Raw genomic sequence first — 23,183 nt, forward strand, 5'->3', positions numbered from 1 at the left:
CGTACGTATGTATTTAGTTCTTGTCTCAACGTTTTTATGCTTTAAAAGTGCAAAAAATTTTGTACATGCACAACTTATATTTTATGACATGACATACTAAATCCATACACACAAAAGGTGTGGCTAAGTAAATTTAAGTGACGAGTGAAAAGGTAAAGGTTTTTTTTCACCAGCAAAATTATTTTTATTTCATCAATTAATTAACGGGTACAAAATTTTCGTTTGTAAATAGTAGGATAAATACTAATGTATAAACTACATATAATTAAATATACATAAAAATGCATGTTTTCGTAATTTGTTAAATAGCGTAAAAAAATATAAAAATTAAAGCCAAACTATTTGCTTAGAAATGTTTTAAAAATTCTTACCAATCTCTGAACAACGAATTTAGCTAACAAATTTCTTATTTTTTTAACACCTCGAGATATACCTAGTCGCCTAAATTCAAGTCCGCTTTTCTCCCCGCGTCTTCCCCCCTAATTTCCCTCACAAAACCTAACTCCTCCCCTAAATCGACCCACTGTTTCACCTTGGCCGCTCTTGCCCTTTCCCAGGCTCCCCCCATGGCCGCGTATCTCACCAAATTAGGAAAAACTGCGACCACCCTGTCCCAAAATTCGAAACACTCACATAAACCGATTTCCCTCCCGCACTCACACTCCGTAACTGTCACCAGTCTAAACTTGTCTCCTGGTGGGAACGGGACATCTAACTGTTTTACACTCAAACCAGGCGAATTACTTTCGTGCAAGAAAAAATCGTACAAAAACGACACGTTCGCTTCAAAATATTCCTGCTCGGTCATTCTATCCTCTGCCTTATCACAGCTGGACATTTCCGCTCTCAAAATTCTGATCGTTTCCAGAACTGGGAGATGAACCCTGTATTCCCATCGTTTCGTGGTGCTGTCAACCCCCACAAATTGTAGAAATAGGCCAGGTATCATGTTCGAGTTTTGATACATTTCCCTCTCCGTGCACTGATTTTGCACAAATTCGAAAACCCTTAATCTCGGCAGAATGGGAAGAAGAAGGAGATATTCGGAACCACGTGGTCTCCGGAGGGGATCCAGATTTGGCACTTCGCAGAATGTCAGATATTCCAAAGTTGCGGAAGCAATTTTCAGCAAGGCAGAAAACCCCGTCCTGCTCTGAAAATAGTGACCTATTTCTAACCGCGTCAGATTAAGCACATTTTGTCTCAGGGGGACGGTTAATTCCATGCTTACAAACTTCAAACGTGTCAAAGTTGGGAATAAATCGATACAATTTTGCACGACGGAATCACCAACGTCCGCGAACGAAAGGGCGACTAGATTTGGAAATAGGGGGGCAAATTGTGGTATTATTGAGGAGAAGAGGGCATCTAGTTCACCAGGTCGGGTACCATCGGACGGGAAATACGAGCAGATTTCGAGTTCCTTAACTTTCGAGAAGGAATACGTTTCTGGGGGGAATTGGGTTTCAGAAATTGACTCAGCGTCATCCCGTAGCGTTAGATTTAACACGAGAGAAGTCATATTGGGAAAGGAATTCGATAATGATTCCAAATATCGGGGCCATGCGGGGTTTGGTAGAGTTAAACCTGTCTCCAAAGTTTTGATTTTATGACCGTTCTCCGAAATAAAATCTACAAAAGCGTCGACCGTGAGGTATTTATCCAATTCAAAAAGTTCGATACTCCTGGGGCAGTTTTTTCGAACTTTTAAATGGTTCTGACTACAGGCGATAATATGTTCTGTGATGGCCCAACGCGATAAAGCCAGGATACGTTTCCGGATTTCAGTTTCCCACGCCGTGTTTATTAACGTGCACGTGAGGAGGTCAGATTTGGGGAGAAAGGTCGCAATCCTTCCCACAATCTAGAAATTATAAAAATAATTTATCAGGAAAAATTGATTTTTGTGCTTCATTGTTTAGAAATATATGTACATTCCAAACCGTATGAATTAAAAATATGATTTCGCAAATTTTGCAAAACTATAAAATCAATCTAACTATCCTACTTTGATTTAATTCCGTTCGATAAATTTCTGCAATTTTATCGCATCTGATTCTGATATGGAGATGAAAAAGGATAAGTTCATGTAATAATTCTCTGAATCTGAAATAAAAACAGGCGAACACAAATCCCATGATTTTTAACTGAAGTTTTGTGAAATCTCGCCATGATTTCCAAAACTTCGCAAGGTATGTTTCCAATACAAAATTTGCGAGATATATAAAGGTTGATGTGAGTTCGCTCATTATATATTTTTTAAACCTCAAAATTCCAAATATTAAATTCACAATTTGTTTCAGGTTAAATACCTCTGGGAGCATAAGGGCGAAATGGGGATTAGGGTCGTCATGGTTATTGCCCAAATCCATTGCGTTCAAAGTAATAGCCAGTAAAAGGTGTCAATCCACTTGTTTCATTCAAGGAGTGCTAAAAATATGATCTTAATTAATGACGTGTTCAAACCAATTTAAATTTCAAGTTGTATACCTTATTAACTACTACGAGTCTTGTACCGCTCTAGCTCACAAATTTCGTCAAGATATCGGTCAATCGATAAAGCAAATTGTCCAAAATCTAAAATAAAACATCACAAAAGTTAATCGTTTATTAAATGTTGAGTGGAAAAAACGTATATCAACAACAAACTGAGGATGAGTGATCTTAAATGATATACGTCTATTAAATAAATATGTAGTAATACAAATACCTATAGACTAAAAAATCAAGGCTGAGGAGTAGAAGGTCACTACTTGTCGGGCCCCGATTTCGATCTCCTTTGGATATGTTGTAGTACTACATGAGTCTAGAAAAAGTGAAGGAGGGTTAGACTCCATGAGCCCATTTACGCCCGCCACACCCCCTCAAAAGCGCCCAAACCCCCAGAGTTGCCGCACTAAAATCATCGCCAAAAATCGAGTTTTGGTCAGATTTTCAAGAAATTTACATTTTTGTGATCCCAGATAGTTGCTCTATCATATCCGATAGCAAACTCAATTTTTTTGAAATTTTCAATATTTTCGAAGATTTTCTGACCAAGGGTATGTATTGAAAAAATTCGAAATTTCAAAAAAATTGAGTTTGCTATCGGATATGATAGAGCAACTATCTGGGATCACAAAAATGTAAATTTCTTGAAAATCTGACCAAAACTCGATTTTTGGCGATGATTTTAGTGCGGCAACTCTGGGGGTTTGGGCGGCTTTGAGGGGGTGTGGCGGGCGTAAATGGGCTCATGGAGTCTAACCCTCCTTCACTTTTTCTACACTCATGTAGTACTACAACATATCCAAAGGAGATCGAAATCGGGGCCCGACAAGTAGTGACCTTCTACTCCTGAGTAAATTATAAAGTTTGAAGTTGTATATTTTTTACTTTTACACGATTACAAATTTCAACGTGCTCAATATTATATGATTTTTATAGAACCGGAGCTGTTGCTCGCGGTCTCTTTGTCTCGCTCGTCTTTGTCTCCTGCTTGGCATATTTCCATGAAAATTATCCATGTGGAACAAAGCGTGGCGACATAAATTTCGAAACAATATTTTTGAATACATTCACATACATCGCGGCAAGTTATTAAAGCGGATAATTAACAGAAAATCCACATTATTTATCATTCTTGTTCACATAATCGACTGCTTTGATCCGAAGGATTTCTAATATGCAAAAGTATGCAACAAAGATATGGAAAGTCATTAATCGCCTTGAAATACAAATAACCACTTTGATAAGGTCAAATGGAACCTTAGAGATGGATTGCACACGTAGAAAATTTGGGTTGTAGCATTTTTCGTTGCTACAAAAGTATAATATTACTGTCGGTTTTCAGTCTACAAAAAAACTCTTCTTGACCATCTTGGGGGGAGCAGAGGAAATCAAGTTCAAATTAGTCTGACTTTCTACAGCCAGGTTTTCTGGACCTTCTCGTATTGTCCTTTAATTTTGTAGTTTGATTACTAGTAACCAGGTTGGTAGCGTTACCTCAATCAAATGCTAATTCCAACGAGAAAATTATGCTCGGTCAAATACATGCATATTTACATATGGAGATGATTTGATTATTTGTCGAATCATATGCCAGCCTCATGTCCTGCCTACATAAAAGGAATGCGCACGCCCCACCTGGTTATCATTTATTAATTATTCTAAGCCATCTGCATATTTTCACTAGTCTGCATAATTTTTACCCGTGATCATCCGGATTCACAATGTAAATGTTTCACGATGCGACCATGTGAACAATAAATGCATATTTACATTGTGACGCTCTTTGTCCCTCGTGAACAGATAACTGCATAACTTTGTAATAAATCCCGTGACAGGAAAGCCCCCAGGATCTCATTATCTAATACAGACACGAGTAATTTCGTTCTTATTTAAGGAGTCTTCGTCTTTTGAGATTCACTCGATCTTTAGGACGTTCGAATCCTAAGAACAAAATAATAACAACTAGATTACTTCCTTTGCTGAAAAAAGTAATACCGACATAAATTACAAATTCTAAAACATGGACGGTATACAAATATTTTAAATAAATTATATTTGTCAACATACATATATTTAGTTAATTTTCTACTTACACAGTTTTCCAGTACATGATGTGGTGTCACAAGCAGCAATTGCTCGACGAGGTCAAGAAATCTGCGGAGGAGGAGCCGAAACCGTTTCATTTCAATGGGCACGATCCAAACAAAATCTCCAAAGCAATGGACAAAATAATGGGAGTCTTACCTGCAGCTAAATTCCCACCAGTGACCCTGGACAAAAATGGGAATCACATTCAACATCCGCCCAAACCGGAAGTGGGGACTAAACTGGTAGAAAGTAATCAATAACTTTCTTTCCAAAGACGACAATTTTATTTCCATGACAGGGAGCGCAAACTGAGCGAGTGGGTGGACCAGTCACGTACGGGTCAACCACGATCGCTAAACACTTTGAAAATTTCGGAAATTCTGAAAGGAATTCTGGGAATTCTGAAAGGGCGAAACATGTCATGGGAACGAAAGAATTGCCAAAATCGGATGACATGGTCATTAGTTTGGCTGACATGTGCCTTCTCGTGTCTGAGGTGGAATATGCTCTCGTGAAAAGGGTCCCATTTTAGACTGGTCAGCTAAATAATTGGTTATGCCCAGCATCTGAAACCCGTTTGACTTTGTGCCCCGAAAATTCTTCACTTTTTATAATAATTGAAGTATATTTTATCTTATCAATGGTTAATTAACTGATAATTTTGGAGCAGAGTCGTATATATACTTGTACATATGGACATAAATAATTACGTATATGTAGAAATCATGCAGTTTGCATTTGCATATCACGTGACTCGTGTTATATTAAATACTTAATTACATATTTATTGTCTATGTATACCTACATATTGCGGAATGTCATGCTGGAAAAATGAGCACCAAAATTATAAGATGGGACGAAATGCTTATGTAACTTGAACTTGGTATTGGCATACATAAAGTATTGCAGAGGAGGATATAAGTGGTCGTAACTAATGGAAATAAATATTTTTAAATTAAACAGTGTTGCAGGAATAACTGGTAATCTGTTTATTGGCTTATACACTTACAATTTAATTTGTATTCACACGACAATACAATATTCATAATATGCTTGTGTATGATGTATTATGTATACATACTGTACTGTATACGTCGCCTAACACATGTGTATAACGTACGTACGTACGTTGGCTCAATCTGTCTCAACCTGCCTCCCATGCCACTTTCCAGTATTAAATAGTGAAGTAATACTTCAGAAGTATGCATGAGAATTTGAGAACATTGCAATTTGCCATCTGATAATGAGGTGTATATATGAGATTCTCATATATACCGTGCATTGCTTTGTGTAAAATTTTCTGCAAATATACATCCATTCTAATTTCGCATTTATCGGGGTGACGCGCCGATGCTGTTGTTTGGTGACTTGGAGAGAGAGTATAATGTATGTACATATGCATGTGCAGCGGATATCGGATCAATTTACTCATGTTTTCCCCATACTTACATGATTTATTATTTAAAGAAGTACAAAACTCATTTAATTAAATACATCAAACATACCTAGTTGTCATGAAGTCATATATGTATATGCATGTACCAGTTTGCTAATTTAACCGATTTTAATGTACTAATTTGAAAATACTCTTCCTCAGATTTAGTAAGAAAATTAGTTCCAGAAAATAACAGTAAAATATATTTACATACAGACCCGTTGCTCGGTTCTACACCGGACAAAAAGTCCTCTTTTGATGGGAATCGAGCGTGCACGCGCTCTTCCCTACTTTTGCACCGAGTCATGTGAAATTTTAAACTTTGTCCTAGAGATGCTAAATTTGGCATGCACATGCACCAACATATGCTACATCATAATATAACATCAATTCCCGTTCCGTTCGCTATAAATTTTTCAGGAAAAATCAAAAACCAAACGGAATAGGGATGACATTTGGTTTTTGATTTTTCCTGAAAAATTTATAGCGAACGGAACGGGAATTGATGTTATATTATGATGCAGCATATGTTGGTGCATGTGCATGCCAAATTTAGCATCTCTAGGACAAAGTTTAAAATTTCACATGACTCGGTGCAAAAGTAGGGAAGAGCGCGTGCACGCTCGATTCCCATCAAAAGAGGACTTTTTGTCCGGTGTAGAACCGAGCAACGGGTCTGTATCTATCAAGCATTATATGTAACTTGAAGCTAAAGATATAATTTTAACTAGTTCAAAAATAAGTAGCTTACCTACTACTGCCATAAGTTTTGACCACTAAACAAATTAATGTAGCGGACTCAGTTTAGTGAATTTTAAAAAACGAACGACATCATGAGAAAGCCTATTAAATTCTCTACAAAATATACCGGGCACTTTTCAAAATTTCCTCCTTTCGAAGCTACAATAGCCCAAAGTCCAGATATCCACATCTCACTCGCGGTACGCACTCATTCCAAGGAATATTAGTCTCATTTCTAAGCGACAGATTTTTTCTCGGATTCCAAACTTATGTGGTGTTTAGCACATGTATCTAGCTTCAGTTTGGACCACATATCGTATTCCAGAAGGCTGAGGTTCGGCGACAGTGAATTTTATTCTTGATCCGAAATGGAGTAAGAAATTTTGGAATTTTACCCCATTTTTACTATTTTGGCCTTATCAGCAGGTCCTGAGCCCTGCTCGAATACTTAGCAGCTATTTTTTAATAGAGTGTGGTCCAGTGGTTCTTCCATTCGCTCGATAACTTCAAAAAATACTTTTTGACAAGAAATTTCACCCCCAGAGGAAGACAATTCACTTTTTTGACCAAATCCAATCTACGCCGAATAAAAAAATCACAGAATCTGGATGGTGGGTCCGATTAATATTTTAAAAAATTTTATTAATAATATGGACTGGTGGGGTGTGGACAAAGTGCTTTTGCTAATTTTATATGGCCTTTATTGTGAAAGTTTACTTATCTTTGAAAAATACTTATTTCAATTTTTCAAGCGCGTACCGCATGATCAGTGCCCGGCTTTCAAGGGTACTATTTTTACTTGGCGTGAAGTTAGCAAGTGTTTCTTTTCTCATCTTAAAGACATAAGTCCAAGGTCGAGCTTAGGGGCCAGGGACGTAGTTTTACTTGGACCGTTCATTTGTAGGGAAATTTTTCTTAGGATCCGGCGTGAATTCAGCCGAGTTCAGGTTTTGTGCGCCTTCGTGATTTTTTGTGAGCTTTTTGACCGTTCCCTTCAACTCGGTTTTCGGTTATCAACACTGCCAATGTTAGTGGATCATTTTATGGTATGGTCGACCATCTTGCAATTAGTTCCGATTTTTAATGATCTACTGAAAAATGCCGAATTTTTATGTTTGCAAAAATGTTTCTGAAAAATTGCAACACGTCGATTTGTCCGATCTGTCATTTTAGCACCTTGTATCACAAAAATTTCGGAAGATGGTTTCTGATAGACAATTGCATGGGGAATTCAATAAAAAATAGTACAACTGGCTAACGTAACTGCTACTGATGTTTTTTGCGCGCGGAATGCTTGAGACAGAATATATGGCAGTAGTAGGTACAGTTTCATCTATAAATTAGAAAAAATACAAAACATTTTGCTTGCTAAACTCTCGTTTTAATTTTAAGGTAACTGTTTAAGTTACTTATGTGTGTACCTATTAGGGTAGATTAATATTTCCCCCACATTGCCGTCCCTTCCAAAATTCCTGCTCCACTCTTATTTAAACCCAGTTTGCCTCGTTGTCCACTTTCATCCCCAAATACCTCTTGACCATGCTGTTCACCTTTTCGCCACCGTTGGCCGGCGTTACGAAAACTTCATTTTCCTCGAATTCCTCAAATTTTTTCCTAATTGCAAACCCCACTACCGTATTTCATAGTCCTTCCATCCCCCCGTGTTCACCATGTCTTCGTACATTTGCTGGATTTTATCCCCCGCTTCCTCCCTGGTCATCCCCATGTCGACATAGTAGTGTCGGAGGAGGTCCTTCTGTTCGGGGGAGTAGTTCTCGTTCCAATACGCCACGTAAGCGTCGAAACTCTCTTTGAGAATGTGTCCATGGTATCCAGTAAATTCCGGAGGGGTGGCAATCTCCAAGATTTGTTGCTTCCCAAGAATGTTCAGTTTTTCAAAGTAGGGTAGAATTTTATCCCCGTGGAGCTTGTTGTCGGGTTGGGAGGCCAGGACAAATTTCCAGAATCGTTTCTCCGCCGGGGCCAGGGCGAGATAAGTGGTGGAGCATTTTCGACAATCCTTAATCCCGGATATGTCAGAAGGTTGGGCGACCCATTCCTATCGAAAAGCTTGGTATTACATATGTATTGGTGAAATTTTAGATTGACAAGATTTTGGATGTCGCTGAGTATGAATTAAAAATCTATAAGGCCGAAAAAGGAAATTTGGCAAAAGAAAGTGGACAAGAATTTTATCTAAAAAAAAGTTCATAATTTTGAAATGATTGGATTTTGACACTTCTCTAGTTTTTCTATCTCTAATTAGCGTTTTAAAATGAATAGGTTACAGTTACAAGTACCCAGGGGTGGGCAAGATACTTGGTCAAGATACAAGATAAAAGATAGAAGATACAAGATAGTATCTTTATCTTGTATCTTCGTCGCCTGATCAGAGAAGTATCTTCTATCTTGTATCTTGTATCTTTTAGAAAGTCGAAAGTATCTTGTGTAAGTATCTTATCTAGATATGCTTGGCAGAAAAGTATCTTAAGATAGTTGACAAGATACAAGATACTTTTTCTCAAAATTCAGTCAAATCAAGTCAATTTCTTACTACTGGCAGTAAATTTGACCATGAATTTGTCGTAACCAAAATTTGGTGAATTTTTAGTTTACGTTTTGCCAATTGGTAACAAACTTGTACGTACATATATACATATATTCATATATATGTATATATGTTCATGTGTACTCTTACACTTGTACACATACATACGTTGCACATGCATGATAACTATGTACCTTCGCTGAACTAGTGTATAGACTTTATAGGGTTTAGTTTGAATAAGCAGGGAATATTGTAAAAATAATACCAACTTCTTAAAAATATACGTATGTCAGGTAGAGTTCTAGTTTTCGAAGTTTCGAAATTTTTCGAAGTATAAGCACTGGCAACAAAATTTGTAAAATGATTATAGAATGATTTTAAATTTTGTACTCACTAGATTTTTTCGTTTAAATGATTAAACATGACTAATTGGGCATGAATACCAAGCTAAGATAAGAAAGTATCTTATCTAATATAAAAGTATCTTAAGATACATATCTTGTATCTTGTATCTTGACTACTCAATTTTTAGGAAAGTATCTTGTATCTTGTATCTTGTGTACTTGAACAAGATGTATCTTTTTATCTTGTATCTTATATCTTATCCTAGAAAGTATCTTATCTTGTATCTTGTATCTTACGACCAAAGTATCTTGCCCACCCCTGCAAGTACCATAACCACCTGCCACACAAATTGTTACAATTATCGTATATATTCTCACCATGATAGTCGGATTAGAACTCATTGCTAGCACCGTCCCAGCAAAAGAAAGTAAAATTAGCAACTTCGTCTTTCCTTAGAAAATTCAACCCCCACTTCGAAATTAAAAGAACAAAAGTATAATTCAAAATTTAAAATAAATAAATATAACTTTAATTTCGACTACTGAAGTTTAAAAATATATTTAAGAGAGCAGGGAGCTATGCAAGAGGGTAGAAATTAGACTGCACCGTACAGAGAGGAGAATCGGAGTGGAGAATTAAGGTTTGTTGGCATTGGCAGCGGAAGCAGGGGGACAGGGGAAGATTGTCCCCACAAAAACTTTTAACAATCGTACCTTGCCCAGTTACCAATTTTAATAAGTCCCTCCTCCTCCAATACTAATGTCCCCATGCATGTGTCCCAAAACTTCCGACGTCACTGTATCGTTTGCAGGGTTGGCCAAGATACTTTGTTTCGAAGATACAAGATACAAGATACAAAATATTTGAACGAAACCCTAAGATACAAGATACTAAATACAAATAATTAGAGTTACACAAGATACAAGATACAAGATAGATTTTATCTGCTGTGATCCCAGATACAAGATACAAGATATTTATTTGAAATAATTTTTTCAAGATACAAGATAAATTATTCGAAGCTTGCAAAAAAAACATGAAATAACGAATCACCACTTGATTTTTTGTATTGTAGCCGAGTAACTTGTTAATAATGATAGTATAGACTCATAACTTACATTGTAATTTATAATGCAAGTCCCTGTTTTCAATTTATAAACAAACTAGCGTATAGCCCGGCCAAGGCCGGTTTCTAGAGTTCCAGTGGGGGGTGTGCCCAAAGCGAAAAATCCGTCATACTATACTTTAAATAATTCCCGGTGGAGACTTTGTCATACTACATACATACATCAGACTGAGGGTTTGCCCAAGTCATACTGCATTTTAATTAACCTGGTCAAAGTACAATTTGATTTCCCCCTGTGGGAGTAGTTGAATAGCTAATTACATAAATTCCCGTCGCGTGGGAGTAACTGCATAGCTAGCTATTTAAATTCCCACGCTTCACGCTCCCGTTAAGTTCCATAAACCCCGTTAACTTCTACAATTAACGCCAAGCTATTGACGGCGTTGGATTCAGCGTCAAAAGTACATTCGAATTGATATGCGACATCACGAATAAGCCATATTTACCCCCACGGTCACGGGAAGGTCACGCGGGCCTCGGAGATCAAAACCATTGACGGCGTTGGATTTGGCGTCAAAAGTACATTCGAATTGATATGCCACTCGCTGTGGGTGGAGTTTCTCAAACTAAAATAATTAATTAATAGTATTTATCACGATCACTTATCATGATAACCACTATTGATGAGTGATGTATGTATGTGGGGTACGGGTTCATGCATGCATTCATTCATGCAGTGGTTGCTCCGCTTCCTTCTTTGTCTCCGCTACGGGGCAACTTGCATCGCTTCACGCGACAGGCAGCCAGGCAGGCAGGCAGCCAGGGATCATACTACCACTTTATTAGAGTGGATATGAGGATTTCATCTGTGGTGACCCATACTGATTTTTTAAAATTATTCTATGGAGCTGAAATTATTATTACCAGTATATTCAGTTGAAATTTGGAATAATTGCTCTAATGGTTAGGAATATAATGCAAATTACAAAATTTGCCAACGTGCGAGGGTTTATTTACTGTGGATAAATAAATATAACGACGTTATACAACAGAACCTTGCATCCGGCTCGGCAAAGCTGTACACTGAGGTTTTTAAATCTTCATAATTCCAAGTTTTAATACTACCAGATATGCAAGTTTCCCGGTTTTCACTAAAAATTTATCTTGTATCTTGACTAGTATTTCAAATAAAATTTGATCGAAATAAATTCTCCAGATACAAGATACAAAATACTGTTTGAGAAACGTTCAGATACAAGATAAAAGATAAGATAAACTCCGTTACACAAGATACAAGATACAATATATATCTTGTATCTTGTTAAACTATCTTGGCCAACCCTGATCGTTTGTTAAGTCGCTTTCTTCATTCCCACGAAATTTGATACATCTATGATTTCTTATCGGTACTATATGTGCATACATATTCATACATACATATACGTAACACCCAACACCGTCAACCGTCTTTATCCAGTGTCTGACATCCAGATTGAAACACAAATAAAACTATGCACCACAAGTTCATACACATGAGTCACCACCTCAATTCTATTCTTCTTGATGTATATGTACTTATCTCTGATATGTATGACTCATTTTCCAATATACATATGTGTATGTACACATACATATTTTGTGAACGAAATCCGAGACTCGGTTACCCATTAAAGATGGTGTTAATTAAAATTTCATGTCTACATAGCTTACATATATACCAAGTTCAGGTTTGGGTAACTGCAAATTTCTTATGTATGTACTGAAAGTACATAAGTATGTACAATGGATAATAATGGCATAACTCATTTCATACTGAATATGTATCTGTGTGTACTTAAATTATTGCAGTTTCTAATTCAGAACTTGGTAATTTAATTATGTCATGAGTTTATTAAACAGTATATAGTTACAGTAAACAGTTGTATAGTTATTTATGTAAGCTGCCAATTTTATTACTTTCCTTGCACTTTATTGCATCATTGTACACATTTTTTACATATATTTTAATTTATTTTCATACTAATTGCATTTTCCTGTGCTAGTATATGTACATATTATCTAAGTTAGATAATCTAACTGCATGAAAAACTTTTCATACAAATTATAATAAAGAACTATAACCATTTTTAACCTCCATTTTTTCTTGGAGGGTCCCGGAAATGAAATCATATTGATATCACCAAGGTCACCGTGTAATACAGCAGCAATGACATAAACCTTGTCTTTGATTGTTTCTTTATTAGGTAAAATGGGCCCACACTGATCCCCAAAAGTCTACAACTGTCCAACATCTTCCGTCGGAAAGTCGATAGTTTTTGCGATTTCCAAAATTGTAAAAACTTTCCCGACTTGAACGTCATGTTTATCGCGATGGGAAACAGGAAGTGAGATGAGGCTGAAATCGTGAGTAGAACCCATACCGTCAAAAACGTTAGGGGATAGGGGACCGTCCAACTCAGCTTGATAAGAAGATATCCAGACACAGAGTAAGCACCGATTGCAACCAGTAATCCGACCGGAAGCATGTAAAATAGGGCCTGGTTATGTGCAACGTTGAGAATTTGAAGTTTTCGATATTTTCGAAAATATAGCGGGAATTTAGCAGTACTTCCAGTTTGGTGAATACATGGACCGTTTTCGATAACGTTCCTAGGGATGCAGTTTTCTTTAAAGATGAACAATTGGGATCGTCGTCTCGCTCTGTATGCTGAAATAGCCTCGGATTTGTTATTTCCCTCAGACAGGTATGAACTGGTAAAATGGAACTTGAGAGGTTGATGATAAACCCGAAAATTATGATGAGACCGTGAATGGAAAACAATACCGTGATGAGTACACGGATTAAGATTTTGACCGGAGGCCCGATAAAGAATGATATTTGGGCCATGTATGGCTTGTGTCTGGGAACTCTGGGAAAATTTGGAAAAAATTTGATGTGGGAAGTATACTTCGGCCCACCCTTGGCACAAAGGTGGTATGCCGAATGTCAACTGTGGACCACGATTGGCCCGTAGTTGAAACCCCAAGTTTGGTTTTATTATGTGTCCACACCGACGGGCCATACAAAATATTTACCAAGTTTCCCGAAAATGAAATTGCAAATGTGGCCCAGAAATGGGACATAGTAGATTTGCCCCAAGTCTGGCACAGTCCGGGATATCGTGCTTTGGCCCCGATGATCCAATCCCATCGTTGCCCCACGTTCCTTTGGCTAGCTGCTGGCCCTATCATTTTGGTGCGCTCGTGATTAACAAATTAGGTTTAGTTTTTTCACGTTGTCGTCGGGAAGCAAGATGTCTTCTCCGCACTTTTCGTCCAAGTTTTCCGTGGTAGAGTTTTTAGAGGAAAAGTCTTTTGCCGCTGTCCCCTCAACTTGCTTGTCTGAAGAGGACGATAAGCAAATGTGCTATTGGCCTAAGGTGTAAAGCTTTTGGAATTGATCCATTACTCAGAAAGTAAGCCCAAGTCAACTTGGAAAAACTTGGAGGTGAAGATTTTTCGATCCTTTGGAAGTGGTAAGTAAATCATATTTAGCAGTAATTATGTACATTGTAATATGAGAAAACATTATTATATTTAACCATATTTATAGATGACTACAAGAGAGCTAATTCGAATGTGGACGAAGCAAGATTTTTGAGTTCTGGCGAAACACAATCAAGCTCCAGTGACTCGGAAAATTTGAATTCGAGGAGAAATAAAATTCATTCGAAGAATCCAGTTGAAACAAACAATTTACCCTTCAAAGCACCGGGTAAGAACTCAAATGGTATTTTTTTAGTATGTTATTGTTTTTAATAATTAAGTTTATTTTCTAAGCATTCAATTTATTATCAGGCCAAGCGACTCCTTCCTCGTCATCGAGTTCAGCTGGATTTTACTCCTATTACAAATTCGACAACAGAAGAGGATCTCTCTGCCCCTGGCTCCGATTTAAATATCTCAGAAGTTACTCTATTTGTTATATACAGTTCCATCGGAGTTTGATAACAGTAATGCACATTAGTAATTTTTAGTTCATTTACAAGTTTTAATCACTACTTTTAGAAATAACCGGCATGGAAAAATATTTGACAGTCAATGTGATTTTTATAATTATCCGTGTCCTAGCAAAAATATCCAGGTTATTCTATGTAAAGGTATTCAGAAATTAATTTCTTTTAAAATTGAAGATATTTTACAAAAGTTATTTAATTCCAACCATATCTGTTAATGCGTATATATGTATGACTTAGCTTTAATTTAGTATGTAGCTAGAAATAGTACTAATTATGTATATTTGAAATTAACAAGGTGCAATAAAAATATGTATGTAAACAGGTATTCGGCAAACATGTGGCAAAGTTATGTCCAAAGTATGGCACCTTAATAGTAGATACAAGTGGCCCATATTAGGGCCAATTAGGGGCAACCACGAAAATGACTATGCGTCCCAGACTTGGGCCAGTTCTGTGCCTGATTCATATGATCTCGGGGAAAAGTATGGCCCAGCTTTTCCCCAACTATGGATCAAATAAGGCAATAATCTCCGGTGCACTATGTTTCCCTGATGTCAAACCGGTACATAGGCCATACTTGCGGGCTACTGTGCCCCAGACACGGCCCACAAATAAATTCTTTATCGGGGGGGAAATCCATGTAAAATTCCGGAACAAAAAATAGGTCGGGTCGATATTGCTGAGTAAGATTGGCGTTGTAGACACAAGAAATGCAACGACTAGCGGGGCGGGATTCATAAGATTTAAGAGTAGTCCGAGGGCGAAGTTGGATTCACCTTAAAAATGAGAAGATAGTATTGTTTTTTATTATAAATTAGCAAATTATTCCGCTTAACAACTATGTAAGTAAGTTTAAGGGAGATTGCACTCTAAATAATGAGATGCATGAGGGTGGAGGGCAAGGAAAATAGGAAATTGTTATATTTAAAATAATACAAATTCTGAAAATGTGAATGTTGAAATACAAATACAACTTGTACCTTCATTTTGACTAAGCGTCCTCATGTTTCCGAATATGAAACAGATTTCGTCTACTTTCAGCATAAATATGACCATGCAAACGATTGTCAGACTATTAAAGCACAAGTAAATGACTAGCATTAAGACTTGTGTTGAAGAAACATCCTTCTGGTAAGCGATTAGTTCTGAAATCGCAAGGCAAATAAAATGAGATGTCATAAAGATTGTCAAAATCGAGAAAAACCACAAAATCAGACACTTTATCGTAGTTGGTCTCGGTTTCCATGTCAACCTGTCCCACGTGATGTATTGAGGGTACAAATATTCGCTCCAGATTGCGAACCTTTCCACGGCGTCGAAAATTCCAAGAGGAAGAAGAGCAAGGTTTCTTGGGTGGAGGTTTTTAAAAATTCGTTTCAATTTTATAAACTTGACATTTTCTTTAAATTTAAAAAACCCCATGATTGCGATGACTAATGTGAATAAGAAATTAATGTGAATACTTCATGACTTCGACTCTGGGCCTTGAATTTATGGATTTTGTTGACTTAATTATGAATTAAGTTAACTAAGTCCGCACAATTAATAGCTTAAGTTAATTATTCAACTTGATTAGGTGAATTAACTATGTACTCAAATATTTAAAATAAAAAATTGACGAGGCTTATAAAGTTGCTTGAATGATCATTTATCTTATTGTCTATACTGCTTAGTGAAGCAGGAAGTTGATTTGATTACGATTACGTCAAGGACAATATATCAACATAATGCATTTTAGATAAAATGTTTTATTCTCAAAAATGATATTAACTCGTCTCATAAATAAATATTTATGCATAGATGTTTACATACATATTTTGAACAAGTACATATACATGCATTCTGCGCCATAACGAATACTAAAGGTTTTGAAATACATAGCCAGATATATTGATTTTGTCTAGAATTTTTAAAACTACGTATGTATTTACATGATTAAAAAAATGTAATCAAAGATTATGTAGATAAACAAATGCGTACATATTGATGAAGGAAATTTCATTAATATGAGGAAGGACTACATAGTACATACGCTGATTTTTTGTTATACCGAATATTTTCTAAGCAGTATTGCCCTTGGCGAAATTTTTCATGTTCATCCGAAGCCATAGAAACTTAATATTACATGAGACGCATGAGACCACGGAATGGTTGTCATGGTGATTCAAATTGAGCAAAAAATCGAAATAATGTTTCATAAGTACACAATAATTCAAACTACTAATTTGTGGTTGGTTGTCATATTTAGTAATTTATGCTTAAGTAAAGTTAAAGTAATGTAAGTTAAGTAAAGTAAAGTAATTAATTTTCATGAAAATGTTCAACTTTTACATATGGCGAATGTGAGACTATTCTCTGCGAATTAAATACTGGATGATGTACTACCTACCGCCTAACGCCTAGCTTCCTACCGCCTAGTGCCTACCAGGTACTTCCTACCGCCTAAAGACCTAGCGCCTACTTCCTAACGCCTAAAATATCTAGCGCCTACTTCCTAACGCCTAAAATATCTAGCGCCTACTTCCTAACGCCTAAAATATCTAGCGCCTACTTCCTAACGCCTAAACGCCTATCGCCTACTTATTAACGCCTAAAATGTTTACCGCCTAAATTTTTTTTACATTTTTCAACGTTTCACACTATTTTATTAGTGGGGTACTTCTAGCTAGCTCTCCTAGCTAGGAGTTCTAGCTAGGACTTCTAGGTAGATCTCCTTGCTGAATATTTCACGCTTTCCGCGTACCTAGTATAACTAACCTAACCTGCTCGCTTCGCTCGCTTAAAAACGAACAATACCCCAATGTGGGGCATAATTGTGACAATCGATGACACTTTACCGCAATAATCTCATAGTGCCCCACTGTTATAAGAAGAAATTATGATTTCCATGATATTAAATTTACAAAAATCTCAAAGTACCCCACTAATAGAATAGTGTGAAACGTTGAAAAATGTAAAAAAAATTTAGGCGGTAAACATTTTAGGCGTTAATAAGTAGGCGATAGGCGTTTAGGCGTTAGGAAGTAGGCGCTAGATATTTTAGGCGTTAGGAAGTAGGCGCTAGATATTTTAGGCGTTAGGAAGTAGGCGCTAGATATTTTAGGCGTTAGGAAGTAGGCGCTAGGTCTTTAGGCGGTAGGAAGTACCTGGTAGGCACTAGGCGGTAGGAAGCTAGGCGTTAGGCGGTAGGTAGTACATCATAATACTGGGAGTATTAAAAAATCCAATGTTATTAAATTGTGCAATCAGCTTTCACTCTTTCACTTTTCAGCTTTTACAAAGATTGCAGTTTTAGAGTTTCGAGTTTGTTAATTTGGAAAAGTTAATTAAATAAAACCACAAAGATAAATTGGTTTCTATGGGAAATATCCTTGGAAACCAACAGCCCGAGCAGAAACAATTATCCGCAATGGAGTTGAAAGAAATTCGTGGAAATTTGGAAAAAATGATCAAGGAAAATAAAGTCGTCGTCTTCTCAAAAACTTATTGTCCTTATGCGTATGTTATCATGAACTTATTTTAAATTAAATTTTGTACGTGGTATACTTATTTACTTATATTTTTTACAGGTTAAAAGCGAAGAAGGTAAATTACTTTTTCTCTTATGTGTTATGTAACATTATTGTATCCATGACAACGACAAATATATTTATTTTAACAGACATTGGACAACTTGACAAAAAATTATCTCGTGATTGAATTAAACGGACATCCACAAGGTATTACAAACAATAAATTTGTATAATAAACTATTTTTAACGAAAAAATTTGCTTAGGGAGTGAAATTCAAGAAATCTTGGCTCAGATGACAGGTGCCTCCACAGTTCCTCGAGTTTTCGTGGGAGGAGTTTGCATTGGGGGAGGAGATGACACGGTCCGATTGTATAAAAGCGGAGAGTTAGAAAAAATGCTTACAAACTGAATTACTTATATGGCAATAAATTTGTAAATTAATTTTTATTATAAAAAACAACAATCGATCGAATCATTATAAAAATAGTTTAAACATGGTAATTATTACTCTCCACCACCCCCACCCATCCTGGTTGGATCCATACTAGGATAATACACCACGCCCGGTGGTGCCATAACATCTGGTGCTAAATTTCCGGTAAAAAATCCACCCAAACCACTCCCACCTACGGCTCCGGTAAAGTCTGGTAATCCAGGCACACCCACAAGTTTACTCCCACCTGCACCTGATGGGTCGCTATCTTTTTTACCGCCCCCACGACCCCAACGCACTGTTAACCGTCGTCCGAGTAAAATAAGTTTGTTAAAACTTTTTTCACTCGCTAATTCTGCACTTTCACGCTTTGTAAATTGTACAAATGCACACTGTTGCTTAGCAACCATGGATATACTTCGGATTTCTCCTGTATAATCAAAGTCAAAATTAATTAGAATTAAATTATTCATCAATTAATTTATTACATTAGAAAATTATAACTAACCAAACTGATAGAAATGATCTCTCAAGTCCTGCTCAGTCATAAATTCTCCAGTATTTCCAATGTACAGGGTGGTAATGGATTTATCCTCCGGTGGTGTCAATGTGGGTAGCGCCGTTGCTCTTCGCAACAATTTGTCCGCCACGGGATCATTGGAACCATAGTAACGATCTCGAATATTTTGATCGGATAATGGATCGTCCGGATCCGTTGGTTTCTCGTGACGATAAGGACACTCTTCTCCTCTGCTGCATTCACCTAAAAAAATAATATGAATTACGTTGCCATGACAACTGAAGGTATTGAAAAATATATTTTATAACTATAACAATAAAAACGAACCTTTAACCCAAAAAGAGCAAACGTGTGGCCGATTTCTTTTATAATACGGCGTAGTTCGTGCTAATTTCATTAATAGATCAGACGGCGCCGTTGCCTTGCCAACCTCGCCCAACGCCACCGTGTTGTCCGTTGAGGAGGACTAAAAAATAATACATAAATTGTCATGGTAACCATTTCAATAAATAATTAGAAACATTGGCAACAAAACCTAAATACCTCCACATTCTGAAGATAATATTCCTTGTTGACATCGCTCCTTGGTAACGCATCTCGAACTTTGAGAGCATTATCTCGAACTTGAGTCGGCAATCCGTACTCCAAATCCAACAAACACGTCTGACAAACGTTTTTCAATTTTGCACATGTTTGGCAAACTTCTGTTTTCTTGAAACGCATTTTTGCTCCGGGACACCATCGGAAAATTGTGAAAGGTCGGTTGCAAATTTTACACTCTTGACCAAAACGATCCTTCGTCATTCGGACATATGGATTGTCTCCCAAACACGTTTCGCACAACAGGGGGAAGTCCTAATAAATTTAAAAAAAGTTAATTTCCACGTTTACTTAAAGTAAATTACTTTTATAATGAATTTTTAATTCTTTTACTTACCGAGTCTTCCCAATTTTGCCGATTATAAGTGTTGGTAGTCTTGGACATGGACATGTTGACTTTTGTATACGTAAAACTGGATGTGGTGATTAAAATTAAGGTGGAAATGTAATTGTATAATTGTGTAATTTAATTATTTTGAGGTGATGTGAAATTAAATTAAATTTCAAGGATTTTTTTTGTAAATATAAAATGCGTTTGTTTATTTATAAACTCGCCGGACAGAGTTTTGATTGCGCAGGATTTAGTCTTTGTTGGCGATGTGTAAGCTTTTTTTTGCATGAATAATTTTGCATGTAACACTTTACATAATAAAAATTAATTAACTAATTAATACTCCCAACAGATTAAATCGTGTTACTAATCCATACAGCATTGATTAATTGTAATAGAAAGCACTAATACGTAACGATTAAGTAAAAATAATATTTCATTATTTCTCCAGCCCTTAAAATCATGGATGTGCACATCATTTTAATTTATCAAATTTGTAAAGACCAAAAGAATAAATACATATTGATAAATATCACTTTGATCTTATTAATTTCAAATACCTCTCCTAATTAAATAGTCTTAAAAATATTCCTAATTAAACTTTCCATATTAAAAAAATATTATTCATGAGAAGCAAGAAACAAACAAAGAGAAGCAAGCCGCGATTCTCATGAGGAGCCATCTGGCCGTCAGCCGTCGTCAAGCTAGTCGTCAGCCGTACTCAACCTGGCCGTCAGCCGTCAAACAGTCAAGCTGACCGTCAGCCGTTAGCCGACTCAACCTGGCCGTCAAAAAAAATTTTTTTCAAGTTACCCCAAATAATTTTTTTCAATTTACCCCAAATTGAAAATTATTTCAAGCTACCCCAAATTGAAAATTTTTTCAAGTTACCCCAAAACATTTTATTTTCAAGTTACCCCAAATTGAAAATTTTTTCACGTTACCCCAAATTGAGAATTTTTTCAACTTACCCCAAATTGAAAAAGTTTTCAACTTGCCCCAAATTGAAAAATGTTACCCCACATCATCAATATTAGTAAAATGTTTTATTCAGGACTACTTGTATGAAGGTGTAAAGTTATATAAAATTGTAGATAGGAGACAAGTACGGTGAAAGTTCAATTACAAGTTAACAGTAAGTGCACCCATTATTTACATATCAAAAAAGTATGTGTAGTGTGTGGTTAGATATAGAGGAACTATAATTGAATTGAATTCGTTATTATATTTGTGTTACACACGGCCTCAGTGGATTAACCAAAGCTTAACCATCCATATAGTGCTGAGCCTGTGCCATTTTGGAGCATCCCCAATCTTGTAATTCGTAAGTGTCTGCGGGTTTAGTCCGTCATATTTATATAGTTTCCGTTGGTAGGAGAACACTGCAGTATAATGACTCCTGTACAAAAGAGTGTAGCCAAATAGAGTATATTTTGTTCCCAGTATGGTTTAAGTCTGTGGAACATCTTGCTCAGTTGGATATTCTTGCCCACCATGGACCAAAGGATAACAAATGAAAGGACAAGGACCCGATTCGGTCCAGGCGAAGGATGTCGTCATTACCGGCCCATCCTCTGGTCGGTTCGCGTTGGTGCAATTATCGCAGCAAGATTCTGATAAATTGTTCAACATTGTAGCAAAGAGGTCTGGGCTCCTGATACGCAAGTCCACCATAGGGTTAGTCACCACTGATCTATTTAAAGGGCAGCCATATGGGCATGAATATTTTGCCATTATTTGGACAAGAAATTTTATTGAATTTAAAAAGTTGTCCTCGGAATTAATTAGATCTCCGTCAGTTAGACTGTCGTTGCTTAATTCAAGTAAATCCAAGGGGGTCATTTTTCTAGCTTCTTCAAACTGGCCTTTCTCAATCTTCCTAAAAATTCCACACAGTTGATTCCCTTTAGCATGATTGGGCTTATCGAATTTATCGATATGTGCTTTTACGTGACGGAAGATAGAATTCATTGCATAGATAATCTGTGAAAAAGATTACTCTTAATTTTATGTATTCAATGTATGTATAAGTACATAGTAACCTGTAGCACACTGTCAATGTTACAAGTATTTGATAGTTTGATGATCCTGCTATTGTGCTTAATAGTTCCACCGTAAGGTATCCTTGGGACACCATGCAAAACGGTGAAACTTTGCGACATTACAGGGGGAGACTGGGGTCTTCTCCAACTTTCACTTTGTCGTTCAGGTTGACTGTTGTCTCTATGTTGAGATGCCACCTGGCCATCCTTGTGTTGTTCAGTTCGCCCTGTCTTTTGGGTAGTTGTCTTATTCTTTCAAACACCTCCTATGTAAGCAGGAACACATTTAATTAACTCCTGTGGGTTTGCTGCATAATATACTCACCGGTGCTTTTTCTCGCCGTCTATTTTTGTTGTTTTCTGTGCAGCTTGCTCTACCTGAAATGATGAAACTGCTGCAGGATCTACTCGCTGTTGTTTAGCAATTTCGTGTTTTACTAAGACATTCTCGAATTGAATAGCCCGGTCTGGTGCAAAATGGTAAATGAAATAAATCATCACTTTGACGCAATTAAATTCGTAGTTGTACCTTTGATAACCGTAGCCTGTTCTGCAATAAATCTAGACATTTTTATTGGTCGGTTTGTGTGCTCATCCTTCTTAACAATTTTATTCCAATTCTCGACAATGCTGTTCGTGTCTTCCTCCACTGCAATATTAATTGATAATTAGGCACACGATTAAAATTGCTAAGGATAACTTACCAGATAAACCGTTTGATACCATTAGTGAATGATCGAATAATGGTTGCATGACAAAGACATTTTCAATCAGGTATATTAACACTTGAGGTTGGTAATTCAGAATTCCAGGTCCTTGTGGTCCACCAGGAGCAACTTCATGTACTACACTTCAATACAACAACAGTTTTTAAAACCTGCTGAAGGTGAGTAAGGTGATCAAGGAAAGAAAAGCTAGTATATCTCGTTACAATTATTCATTAACTTGTTTAAGTACAACCTCGTTGCATACTTTGGATAAGCTTAAAAAATTTTCAATTTGGGGTAAATTGAAAAAATTTTCAATTTGGAGT

At 36.7% G+C, this 23,183-nt stretch overlaps 4 protein-coding genes across 6 annotated transcripts; 2 read left to right on the top strand and 2 right to left on the bottom strand.

The window, feature by feature from the left end:
- Positions 1 to 159: 159 nt before the first annotated feature.
- Positions 160 to 4,876, bottom strand: LOC118433919. Of its 3 annotated transcripts, none has more exons than XM_035846426.1 (7): positions 4,735 to 4,876; positions 4,584 to 4,644; positions 3,335 to 4,431; positions 2,711 to 2,717; positions 2,491 to 2,577; positions 2,313 to 2,430; positions 160 to 1,864 (listed from the first exon to the last, which is right to left on the bottom strand). In XM_035846426.1, the coding sequence occupies exons 6-7, from the start codon at positions 2,370 to 2,372 to the stop codon at positions 434 to 436; spliced, it is 1,491 nt and encodes a 496-aa protein (XP_035702319.1). In that variant the 5' UTR covers positions 2,373 to 2,430; positions 2,491 to 2,577; positions 2,711 to 2,717; positions 3,335 to 4,431; positions 4,584 to 4,644; positions 4,735 to 4,876; the 3' UTR covers positions 160 to 433. The 3 variants fall into 3 exon arrangements, with proteins under 3 accessions (XP_035702319.1, XP_035702318.1, XP_035702317.1); XM_035846425.1 differs by having other exon boundaries at positions 3,328 to 4,431; XM_035846424.1 differs by having other exon boundaries at positions 2,711 to 2,731; positions 3,328 to 4,431.
- On the top strand, positions 4,644 to 5,227 carry LOC110852542. Its single transcript, XM_035846427.1, has 2 exons — positions 4,644 to 4,820; positions 4,877 to 5,227. The coding sequence occupies exons 1-2, from the start codon at positions 4,710 to 4,712 to the stop codon at positions 5,108 to 5,110; spliced, it is 345 nt and encodes a 114-aa protein (XP_035702320.1). The 5' UTR covers positions 4,644 to 4,709; the 3' UTR covers positions 5,111 to 5,227.
- A 12,694-nt stretch (positions 5,228 to 17,921) lies between these two features.
- LOC110863500 (glutaredoxin) lies at positions 17,922 to 18,687 on the top strand. Its single transcript, XM_022112831.2, has 4 exons — positions 17,922 to 18,209; positions 18,281 to 18,296; positions 18,373 to 18,430; positions 18,488 to 18,687. Exons 1-4 carry the CDS (start codon positions 18,070 to 18,072, stop codon positions 18,631 to 18,633), a joined length of 360 nt encoding a protein of 119 aa, XP_021968523.1. The 5' UTR covers positions 17,922 to 18,069; the 3' UTR covers positions 18,634 to 18,687.
- Positions 18,650 to 20,324, bottom strand: LOC110863498 (pre-mRNA-splicing factor RBM22). The gene is made up of 5 exons (XM_022112830.2): positions 20,115 to 20,324; positions 19,721 to 20,032; positions 19,505 to 19,643; positions 19,166 to 19,420; positions 18,650 to 19,087 (listed from the first exon to the last, which is right to left on the bottom strand). Exons 1-5 carry the CDS (start codon positions 20,166 to 20,168, stop codon positions 18,729 to 18,731), a joined length of 1,119 nt encoding a protein of 372 aa, XP_021968522.1. The 5' UTR covers positions 20,169 to 20,324; the 3' UTR covers positions 18,650 to 18,728.
- Between the last annotated feature and the right edge of the window lie 2,859 nt (positions 20,325 to 23,183).

The sequence above is a fragment of the Folsomia candida genome, unplaced genomic scaffold (assembly GCF_002217175.1).
Source record: "Folsomia candida strain VU population unplaced genomic scaffold, ASM221717v1 Fcan01_Sc001, whole genome shotgun sequence".
NCBI lineage: Eukaryota > Metazoa > Arthropoda > Collembola > Entomobryomorpha > Isotomidae > Folsomia > Folsomia candida.